This window comes from Electrona antarctica (genome assembly GCF_951216825.1).
Source record: "Electrona antarctica genome assembly, chromosome: 4".
In the NCBI taxonomy this organism is placed as follows: domain Eukaryota; kingdom Metazoa; phylum Chordata; class Actinopteri; order Myctophiformes; family Myctophidae; genus Electrona; species Electrona antarctica.
The window spans coordinates 37,976,810-37,989,051 of NC_136809.1; the positions used below are offsets into that span (position 1 = coordinate 37,976,810).

Sequence of the window (12,242 nt, forward strand, 5' to 3'; positions counted from 1 at the left end):
CAAACTATCAATAGAATTGTTTTTGCTTTAATCCACGTGTCATTGTTGGCCTTGGCAACAAAGATGGCTCACCTGGGTTGGCTGAGAATGATTTCAGTTTTTTATTTAGGTGTTCACCTTGGGTACAGTGATTAACTATGATGTCTCCAGGCCAGGTAGCATCCATTTAGGCATTTTCCAGACTTATCCACACTGACTTACAATAAGCAAAGTAAACTAGAAAGGTCGCAATTTTAAAAAATTGCAAAGTGTGGTTGCCGCAGTTGCTTACATAGGCCCCTCCCACTAACGTTGCTAGCCAATTACAATTTCAAGTCACACCTGTGATCATGTGTAAGGAATTCGGAGGGTATTTATGCCCCCCCCCCCCCAAAAAAACTAAACTGTTGATTTGTTTGCATTTGCGGCGCCCCCTATGGATGAAAATGGAATTGCTTTTGGCTTTTGGTTGATTAAAACACCCGCGATATCTGATTCAAATTTGGGGTGGGTTGGACATTTGGTTTGTGATTTGTGGCGTTTTTTGTAAAATAGGCCCCTCCCACTAACTTCGGAAGCCGATTACGGCCGAACGACGGCCGAACGATGCGCACTATCAAAATTCCGCCTGTGGTGTTTTCAACGGAAAGGTCCAGAGATCATGTGTACCGATGTTTGTGAGATTTGGACAAAGTTTGTAGGAGGAGCAAAAAGTGTGTTTTGGAGAAAATTCAAAATGGCGGAAAATCTATCATGACGCAAATGGGCGTGGCCTATATGGGGAGATGCGTCATGACCCAAGGAATCCAGAGACAAAATTATTTTGAGGCCGACCGATGTAATATGATAATTAATTTTCGTAATTATGAACCTCCCTGCCAAGTCTTGTAACTATAGCTATTATGGTGTCGGAGAAAAAAATACTTGAGTTGGACTTTTAGATCTTCCCATGTTAAGTGAATGGGGAAAATTAATTCACTAATTAATTAATATCAATTAAACTATACAACATTCCTGATGAAGTCGTCGATTTGACATATGGCTCAAGTGCGTACAGTCAAAACTGTGGGAGGAGTAGCGTTTCAAAAAAAGTCTTACTCCAGTCAAAATAAAGTGTTACAATTACAATAGTCTGGTTGCCCACACTAATGAATGAAAAGAAAAGGTAAGGGGAACAATAGTATGGTTTCCCATAGGCAACCACACTAATAAAGTGTTACAATTACAATAGTCTGGTTGCCCTTTGGGCAACCACACTAACTAGCTTTGGGGATGCGTCAGAGCTGGATTCCTGAATGGGAAATTCTGGGCACAAGCCCTGCAGGGACCAAAGAGCAGGGTGGCACTGTAGAAAATTAAGCCAATTAAGTCAGAGGCCCTGGAAATCTTAATTATAGCGGCTCTCATATAATGTTATGTATTGTTACATATACAAATAATAAAGTGGTGAAAGAACATAACCAGCTGATCAGTCAGTCTATCATATGATTCTAAAGTAAAGGGCCCCAGCACGAAAAGCTACTATAGTGTACCCGCATACGGCCTGTTTTGAAACAGAATATACAAAAGATATTTTGACACTACTTTTCTTTCAATTAAAGGAGGAAACTGATGACAAAAAGATACAAAAAGAGAGAACTATGACTCATTTCGACTTCATGTTGACATATCCGTGGTGCAGTAGATCATATCATGGAGATGCGGTCCGGTACGCTCTTAACCAATTTAGACCTGAAGACGTTTCTGCAAATGTCTTCTAAATCCTGACAGTTTTCTGAAAAGCCTATGTTTCTACGTCAGTCGTTCTTAAAGTTTTTCATGTCAAGGACCCCAAAACTATATGTAATTGGCCGCCGACCCCCATCTGAAAATATGTTGTTCCAGGGACCCCCCATGAAGCAAAGATTGAGTTAAAAACGATCGCTCTGACAGAATATATATTCAAAGATTTGCACCACATTTTCTCGATTTTTCAAAAATAGCAGACCTACAAGCTTGTAGCGCGGCACTCGGTGCCGCGCTATGAGCTTGTAGATCTGCTATTTTTCAATAGCTAAAGTATAACATCATTCTTAAAACACCAAAAGGGGTTCCCGCCCGTCACTACACCATTGGTTCTCAAATGATTTTCAAGAAACTAAAATCAGCCAGAGAATGCATCATTCATATACTGTACAGTACTATGCTGCGTGAATAAACATACAATTTGATAGCATACAGTAGATCACCCAGGTTTATGGTTTTTCAATCCCCACACGTGTATGTATAAGTGTTGCAACACTTAAAATGTAGAATATGAAATTTTAACGGTAATATCGTATATCGTATCGATATGGCAATATTTGGCATAAATACAGAGATATGAAATTTTGTCCATATCGTGCAGCCCTATAATCCAGAGCCCATAGAGTATAGACAGAGTTACGACAACTCTGTTCACTTCATGGGGCCAGTCCTCTTCTACATAGACTTCTATTGGCGAATAGGGACACCGGAGGTTTACAGAATCTATTGTAGTCGATAGGGCTTGCGCGAGTACATGAACCACGTGACCGGGCTGTTTTCTGCCCCCTCAATGTCGCAACTCTGTCTATAATCTATGGCTCTGTTGTAATCCAAACGTACACGCGTGTGGGTATAAGGATAAGGTGGCCTGGCTGGGTGTATGACTTGACTACCGCGGCCTGAATGATTCAGCCCTGCAGCCCTGGTGTGAGATATGATCTGGACAACAGATGTCAATATGAAGTTGAGGATAACATTGACCACTTCTGTGTCTTAGTCATACTTCTCTCTCCTTTCTTTCGTAATCTTTTTTGGGGATTTATCCCCCCAAAATCATGTTTTTGCAACAATCTGTTACATTTTTCGCATTTGCGGCCCCTATGGATGAAAATGGAATTGCTTTTGGAACTTGGTTGATTGAACCACCCGGGACATGTGATTCAAATTTGGGATGGTTTGGACATTCCGTTCGTGATTTGTGGATTTTTTTGTAAAATAGGCCCCTCCTACTAACTTCGGACGACGATTACGGCCGAAGTATACGGCCGTATAGGTCCGGAGGTCGGATAGGTCCGGAGATCACGTGTGCCGATTTTTGTGAGATTTGGACAAAATCTGTAGGAGGAGGAGCCAAAAGTGTGTTTTGGAGAAAATTCAAATTTGCAGGATTTTTTTCCCTGACGAAAATGGGCGTGGCCTATAAGTGGAAATGCATCATGACCCAAGGAATCCATGGAAAAAGAAATTTAGATTTGACGACTTACGGTTCAAGAGTTAAAGGGAAAAACGCAAAGTGGGCTGTAATAGTGCCACCATGAGGCCGACTGATGTAATTCCCTTTCAATTAATTTTCATAATTATTATGAACCTCCCCCCAAGTCTTGTAAATATGGCGCTTACGGTCTCCAAGGGAAAAAAATACTTAAATTTAGTCTTCGATTTCCCCATTATAAGTCTATGGAGAAGTAATTAATTAATGTCAATTAAACTATACAACGGATCTCTTAGCAAAATACAAGCACACGATTCCCGATGAAGCCGGTCGATTTGACATATGGCTCGAGTGTGTGCGGCAAAAACTGGGAGGAGTAGTGCGGCAAAGTATCCAAATGTACAATAACAATAGTCAATGGTTGCCCTGTTAGGGCAACCACACTAATAATCGCATACACAGCCTCATGAAACTATAGGATATCAGGTAAACCATGAACCTAATTGCATGTGTCTAAACGTGACATCAAAACATTTATTTTTTCTTCTCCTTTTGAAATATTGATTCAGAACATAATGATCATTAGACTCTAGCATTAACCCACCTATATCGCAGACTCCCTCCCCAGATCAAGTTCAGAGTTTGAATGAATGTAGAAATATATGCAGGATGTAATTTGCATACAAATGTGAGGGCATTTAATTTCATTTACTAAATTAAAAAAAATATATATTTTTTTATTTGAAAAGAAAGGTCCTCTCTCACACACGTATGTCAATGTGCCAGTGATCACCCTCCACTGAGCCCAGAGTGGAGATTCTACATCAGTATATCAGCATGAGCATCAGTATTCATACACAATGTATTGTTATTATGCAACCGTGGGCTAAATCCATTGCCGGAGGCATTATTAATGTTTAACATCAAACTCATTAATATCATCATAACTCTGTTCTGAACATTTAGCCTACACAGTTTAGCAGGGGGTGTGAAGTGAGGGGCGCTCTTATACAGTACATACATTATACATCATACATTATCTCATTCTGGCCAATCACAATTTGCGTCCTCACCGTCGTCTTCAATGTTTGCGTTTACACAATATTTATGTTTATGCAAACACTCAAAGCTGGCCATTCATTGTCAATGGCATTCAATGTTTGTGTTAGCGCAATGTTTGTGTTTTACACAAACCCTCAAAGCTGGACATAATCACATAATCGTGCACATGCAAGCTTTTCTTTTTTTCTTTTTACTCAAATCTTCTCTTCTGGGGGTCCACTCCCTGGCGCACAACATTTTCAGATGGGGGTCCGCAGCCAAATTGACTGAATAATAAAGCAGCTTGATTTAACACTCTTCACCGGTATTTGGGCTCAGATCTTTTCCTCTTTTAGAAGTTATAATTCCCGTTGAGCCTAGAATCACCAACCAAGTTTTTAACTCGACTTTTATCTCCATTGAGCACCTTAATGGTGTTAAGAGTTTTTGTCCAAAGCGCTTTCTAATTATTTTCATTGGTTCAATATTTGTTTAACCAACACACAGACGTAAAGGGTGTTCAATAGCATTGATTTATTTATTTTTTTAAAATAAGGAATTAGGTGGTTTCCTCCCGACAGCGACGATGTGTTTACCATCCATTTTGAGCAGAAATGGCTGATCTACTACAACAAGAACAAAGAGGAAACAAGATCACAGACTCAACAGACGTTTCCTTAAAAGCCCTTCCTGTGGGAAACACCAGTATCTTCCCTCTAGTGTTGGTTTCTATCAATAAGTGGGTGGAAGGTCTCCGCTACGGATATTTTGTCAACAGGGCTGGCTTACATACTACATTAAAGATAATTTCCAAAGTGATTTAGTATCTCTTCTGGCAGCAACTTCTAATGTTCATATCTCAATCATTCCTTGATTCGGATTGGCTATTTTCTATGCTGTTCTAAAAATGTTGATGTCCCCATAAGTACAGTGGCAAGAGTGAGTTTCTTTTGTCTGTAAAATAAAGACTAGCCTTCGTCAGCGTGTTCGTGGCTCGATAGCCGAAACGTTTGTTCTTCTTTCTTGTAAAGATATGGGGAAATAAAAGAAACTCTGAGTGCGACCCTTCACTTGTTTAACCAATTCAAACCGTGAAAGCGTCATTTTAGATTTCTAGCTATAGGCCTATATAGCAACAGGCATTTTTTAGAAAACTCAGGATGAAGAGTGGTGGTTTAGAACAGTGGTTCTCAAAAGAACAGATGCACAAGCTTGCAGCATGATTTTTTAAACATTTTAAATTTTTTATCATTTGGATTTGGCTGGCACAAAACATTTTCAGATAGGGGTCCGCACTCCGCAGCCAAATGTATATCGTTCTGCGGGTCCTTGTTCAATTGGTTTAGATTTTTGTGGTAAGTCAGAGAGCGGTGGTAACACACAAGTTTATCTCACAGTAACATTGTGTGTGTGTGTGTGGTGTGTGTGTGTGTGTGTGGTCTCCAACCTCCAGGACTCTACATTGTTCATAGAGCAGAATAAGTCTGGTTTCGAGAGACCCGGCGATGTGGAGTTTGAGGACTACAGCCAGGGAATCAAACCGGCAACCTCCGAGACCAGCCTCAGCCACCCCAGAGTGCGCACCAAACTCTGGCCCTTCAGCAAGAAGAATAAGGTCAGCAGGAGCAGCACACAAAACATGAAATCAAAAGTTTGATCTACAAGTTGAGCTTGTAGATCTGCTATTTTTACATTTGAATCCTGAAAATTAACGTATAGTTTGGAAATATGAGGTTTCTACCAAACAGAGATGAACCATACATCTACATACCGTCTACAAGTCATTATCTATTCATGACTACAGCCACTAGAAAGTTCAGCATTTCAAGGACTCCCTCTTCCCTATCTGTGCCTGTGCTTCCTTCTTGTGATATCCTAGTCGGGCAGAAACCTTGTATCTCCATAGTTCAAGTTTTTTTTAATTTTCTTTTGGTGAATGAATTCCCTACTTCATCATACTAACGTGTCACACAAGTAGCAAATGTTGTTGACCTACAAGGTGTGTGTGTGTGTGTGTGTGTGTGTGTGTGTGTGTGTGTGTGTGTGTGTGTGTGTGTGTGTGTGTGTGTGTGTGTGTGTGTGTGTGTGTGTGTGTGTGTGTGTGTGTGTGTGTGTGTGTGTGTGTGTGTGTGTGTGTGTGTAAAAGAGCTTATGACTAAATAACTACATTTAGAATTGGAACACATGTCCTTTTTTCCTCATGTTCTGAAAAATAACAGTTTTTGGACATACAAGGTTTTCACTCGACAGAGACCACATCCGTTCTGTTCTCTTATCCACCTCCTGTTGGCTATTACTCTGTGTGTGTGTGTGTGTGTGTGTGTTTGTGTGTGTGTGTGGCTCTCACAGTACATTCAGGCCCCTTTTACACCAGGTTTGAACCGGTTCTGTTCTTTACTTCTTTGAATAAATCCTAATAACTAGTTCAGTGAAATAACTAGTTCACTGAAAATGAATTGATTTCTCTGAACTGGGAACCGGTTTGCGGCCGGTTCTTTTTAGTGGAAAAGGGGCCGTAGTGTGGTCGTGCTCAAATGCTTTTTTTTTTTATTGGAAGTGCAATATTTTTTGTTTTGCATTTTTTTCATAAAGGTTTGAGAACTGTTGTTCTACTGTAGGCTACTTGTAGGGACATGTGGCCCCTCATAAGTATAGTAATACACACACACACACACACACACACACACACACACACACATTCCAGTCATGTCTTACCTCCCACTCCATTCCCCCAGGGTGTACTTCCAGTGTCAGTGTTCTGTACAGACCTGCTCTGATGGGAGAGAAAAAAAGAAAAGGTTCCCCACAAATGTTGATCTCTGAACGTCTTCTGACTAAATCTACTTCCTCTTTTTGAATACAATTGAAATGTAAAGTGTATATACAGTTGGAGGGGGTACACGGTACAGCATTGTGTAAACAGAGTTATGTCACATTGTGTTATACATTGTTCCCTTCCAGTTTTATTTTATTTTATCCCTGTTCTCCTTGCTATGCTCATCTAACCCAGTGGTTCTCAAAGTGGGGTCCAGGGGTCTCTAGCAAAAACCTTTAAAGCATCAAAATCTGTCTAAAGGTAGCTCTTCATCGCACCGTCGGTGGCGCTAAGCGTTGTTGCCAAAAATCTGCTGTTGAATGGGTGGGTAGAACTGGGTACACTGTTAAGTCTGCTGTTGAATGGGTTGGTGCACTGTTAAATCTGCTGTTGAATGGGTTGGTGCACTGTTAAATCTGCTGTTGAATGGGTGGGTACACTGTTAAATCTGCTGTTGAATGGGTGGGTACACTGTTAAATCTGCTGTTGAATGGGTGGGTACACTGTTAAATCTGCTGTTGAATGGGTGGGTAGAACTGGGTACACTGTTAAGTCTGCTGTTTAATGGGTTGGTGCACTGTTAAATCTGCTGTTGAATGGGTTGGTGCACTGTTAAATCTGCTGTTGAATGGGTGGGTACACTGTTAAATCTGCTGTTGAATGGGTGATTAGAACTGGGTACACTGTTAAATCTGCTGTTGAATGGGCGGTGGGCACACTGCGTCGGCTGGCAAATTGGAGTTGAAGTTTTCAACAGTTGGATAGCAGTGGGCTTGTTGTTGAAAAAGCCATAGGCTATTTTTAGCACCATAGTAGCCGTCTGTCTGTGTCGGCTCTCAGGTGCGTACAGCAACTCATTATTTCCACACCTTCCAACCGACAGATCTCCTGACAGACTGCCAGTCTGTTTGGTCATTGGTGGAGAGCTACCTTAATAATTTGGGGGGCCTTGATGTGAAAAAGTTTGATCTATCCCCCCGCCCCCATTCTCCGCTCTCCCTTACCTTTGCCTTTGATCCTTCTTCCTCCTCAGTTTTCTGCTCCCCACCCCGGGGCCTCCCCCACCTCCACCTCCTCTCCAAGGCCCCTCTCCTCTCTGTCTCTCTTCTTCTGTCCAACCACGGACTGTCATTTTAAGACCACTCCTCCTCAGTGTTGATTTTGTCGACCAAAATTATGGCGAAAAATTAGGGATGTCCCGATACACTTTTTTCGTTCCCAATCCCACAATTTCTGCCAATACCAAATACCGATACCAGTGTTGTGATCTTGTGTTGTGTTTATAGCTATCTATCTATATATCTTCTGTTGTGTTTATAGCAGACTCCTCACTCATATGTGCACTTGCAGTTTGGGCAACTCGAAAGCAAACTCCACATGCCCCAACATTTTATTTACCTGCCATAGTGTCAACCCCTTACCCCTATGTCGGATCGGTGGTTAGACTGGCATATTCGCCGATACCGATATGATCCGATATGACCGATCAGGGCCGATACCGATACTTTTCCGATACAGTATCTGGACATCTCTACGTATGTTGTCGAAAACTCACTGACTAAAACTAAACTATGGATCACTAAAACTAAGACACACGGCCCTACTTTTGTCAGTGCCTTACCTCTTATACCTTATACCTTTTTTCTCCTTTTTACTATTTTGAAAAATATGTTTGAATATTTCAAATACCGATCTACAAACTCACAATGTGTCTGTAGATCGGCTAGTTGAAGAATTTTAAAATGTTTTTTAAAATAGTTAAAAAAAAGGCAAAAAAAGTTTAGGGGTAAGGCACTGACAAATAGGGCCCTAAATATATTGACAATTTCACTAACAAATGAAAAATAAACTTGACAGTTAGGGAGGGACTAGTGGAGAAGAGATCCATTAGAACTAAGACAGATTAATGTTTAGTTGCGCTCTGAAAATAGCTGATCTACAAGCTTGTGAGCTTGTAGATCGGCCATTTTCAGCATGCAACCAAGTGTATAAATCAAGCATTATGATGCCATCAAGGCCCGCCAAAATACATTTTTGTCAACAAAATCAACTGTAGATTTAGTCTACTTAAATCTTATGATATTTAGTAAACTAAAACTAGACTAAAACATCTCAGATGACTAAAACTAAACTGTAATATACTGTGTGTGTGCGTGTGTGTGTATATATATTTATTTTTTTATCTTTTTAAGATATTTTTCTGGCTTTTATTTGCCTTTATTGATAGATCACAGGCACAGCAGGTTGACAGGAAACGGGGAGAGAGATGGGGTGGGGGAAGACGCAGAAAAGGCTGTCGGGATCGGGACTCGAACCCGCGACATGCTGCCAGGCTGTACCACCAGCCCAGGGGCGCCCAGACCGCAAGGCTGGCCCAGGCCAACTAAACTGAAGCCTATACTAACCTGTCTGGTCTGTCCAGTTGGTCCCAGGATCCAACACACTTTCCTATCCCATCTTATCTCACCATCATCCCGTCGTCTGTCGGGGTGGAAACCTCATATGTCCAAAACTGTAATTTTCAGGATTCAAATGCAAAATCTACAAGCTCAGAATTAAGTGTAAATCTGGTTTTGTGTGACAAAAACCCCCCACAAAAGTTAATCTCCTCACCTGTGCTGTTGTCCTGTGTTCATGTCAGTGTGTTCAGTGTTGGCATCCATCATACAGCGCATGCTCCTCGTTGCACTAATTGCCTTACATCACACTTCATCATGCAGCGCATGATGCTGTTCATGTGCCAGTGTGTTAACCCCTCTCTCTCTCTCTGTTTGTTTTAGATGTTGCATGCTGAAAGGCACATGGTAACTGTCACTATAGTTACGTAGGGGGTGGACAACATAAAGGGTGCTTTTAAATGTATTCTGCTGCTATGTTGTTTTCAAAGGGGAATGCTACTTTCAGTACTTTGTTTATACGAAATTATACAAAACAGGCAATTATTTACCAAACGCTATGTTGTGACCGTGGTTAATGCCATGCCAGTAGAAAGCTTGAAGCGCCTGCATTGAAGCAAACATGTATTTTTTGATTTTTCGTTAAACTTACAAGCACCTACAACATGAAAATGTAAACTACATGAACATAAAAGTGATAAAACTCACATAAGCATATCATTGCGGTTGGGCAGAAACCTCTTATCTCCAAAAAGGTCAAGTCTCTGATGAAGACCGCATAGGTCGAAACGTTAGTCGTTATCCTGTCTACTAGCACCTAATAAGGCTCTAAATGTCCGTGCTGCTCCAGTGTCTTCTCCTCCGTCAAATGTTTCACTTTTTGTGTTTGTCTGTAAATCAACGTCCTACTGGATCATACTATAGTACAGCTTCACACAAATGCATTAAAAGTAGCAAATACACAAGCTCAAAATGCGCATTGCATGATATGCTCAATGCAACTCATTTCGAGCTTGTGGATCTGCTACCCGTGCTGCTATTGAATTTAAATCCTCAAAAGTACAGTTTTGGAGTCGACATGACATTAACCTATTTTCGGACAATAGGGTTCAGCAGAAATAACAGTCCTATAAGCTTGCAATGCAACATGATGCAACGCATTGTGAGGCTTGTACATGGGCTATTTTCACTGTTCTAAACCGTCTTACATCTGGCATAGTATGTGACTTTGCCCTGATGTGTTGACATAACAAAACAATAACTACATTACTTTACCTCTGCACCAGCAGTCATCAGCCACTGGAGTAGTGTATGTGGTGTTTACCTGCAGAAACACCTTGGCCCCCTCGCTGTATTTGATGATTTCACTGTTTTTGTGGCAACTAAAGCAAACGGTGAAAACATCCAAGTCTCTTTCGGGTGGAAACCTCATGTCCAAAACTGTTACTTTTCAGGATTCAAATTAAAAAATATCAAAAGTAGCAGATCTACAATCTTCTACTTTTTTAACACTTTTGTAAAACACAAAAAGTTAGAATAATGTTCTGCCCGACAACGATATGTTGACATAAACATAGGGTAAAGTTACACACGGTACTATGCCTATAAGTGGTTAAAAGACAACTTGCATTACAACGGGTGTCAGCCAAAGTCACCACCATATCTGATTTAATCAGTGGCACAGACTGACTGACTATGGTTCTTATTTCTTCAGTATGTGGACAACAACAGTAGTCAACGTTCACTAATACAAGTCAGTGTCGTGTGACAAAGCCAGGCATAACCTGAAATTCTATTCCTTTCTGGAATTCAAGATTGGAGATAGAAATCAGTGGCATTCCCCTTTTCTTTTCTTTTATTCTTTTTTATTTATTTTTTCGAAGTTGGTGTAAGTGGTATTCTTTTGTTAAAATGTACTAAATGGCTCTATATTCTGATAGCAATCATTGCTATAGTGTGTTCATTAAGAGGGGTCTCCCCGTTTCCCCAGCTCTTTAGTGAACAGAAAATTCGTTTTCAGGCTGGGATACCAATTTGATCCAATCAGGAGTGAGAATAGAGCGTCGCAGTCCCGCCCCCTACCATGGCCCAGGAAATGATTCTCCGTTCATTTTCCTCATAGACATTTCAGAAAGTATTTATTTAAAGACGTTTACGCCGTGGACAAAGCCAACTCGAGTTGTGACAAATCATGACAACAAACACAATTTTTTGGGCCGAACAAATAATTAGAAAGAAGAGAAAAACGGCAGGTTACAACACTTTTTTTGTTGTTTTTCTTCTTTGTAATTATTTGTTTGGTCCAAAATATTGTTTGTGTTGTCATGAGTTGTCACGACTTGAGTTGGCTTTGTCCGCGGCGTAACCGTCTTTAAATAAATACTTTTTGAAATGTCTATGGGAAAAATGCATTGGGATTCATTTCCTGGGCCATGGTAGGGGGCGGGACTGCGACGCTTATACACTGACACCACGGCGCGTAAACGGCGCCTCAAACTGACTCCGCCCACAAACGGGGGAAGTTGTGATTTTCGCTCGTAATATTGAGCAGAGTAGCCATTATCAAACGTATTTGCAATGCCATACGTTGAAAGATCTGTTGCCCATGGACAAGGCACGCTACCTCCGCAAGTTAGATAGCATCGGCATAGATGTTTGTCCGTATGTGATTAAGGATTGGACCAAGTTGCATTGGCAGCCATAGAAAATTCCGGGGTAAATTCTTACCCCGGATGTGACGTTTTTGGGCGTTCCTGTCTAGCGTGGTGTCAGTGTATACAGGATAAACAAGTGA

General features: G+C 41.0%; 1 protein-coding gene across 2 annotated transcripts in view; it reads left to right on the forward strand.

The window, feature by feature from the left end:
• The window catches only part of trip10b (thyroid hormone receptor interactor 10b), a 45,456-nt gene that overhangs the window by 24,646 nt on the left and 8,568 nt on the right, over positions 1-12,242 (forward strand). The window contains exons 9-10 of one of the 2 annotated variants that reach the window (XM_079499790.1): positions 5,691-5,852; positions 9,833-9,856. In XM_079499790.1, coding sequence (XP_079355916.1) covers positions 5,691-5,852; positions 9,833-9,856 — 186 coding nt within the window. The remainder of the gene's footprint in view (positions 1-5,690; positions 5,853-9,832; positions 9,857-12,242) is intronic. The other variant, XM_079499791.1, reaches the window with a different exon arrangement.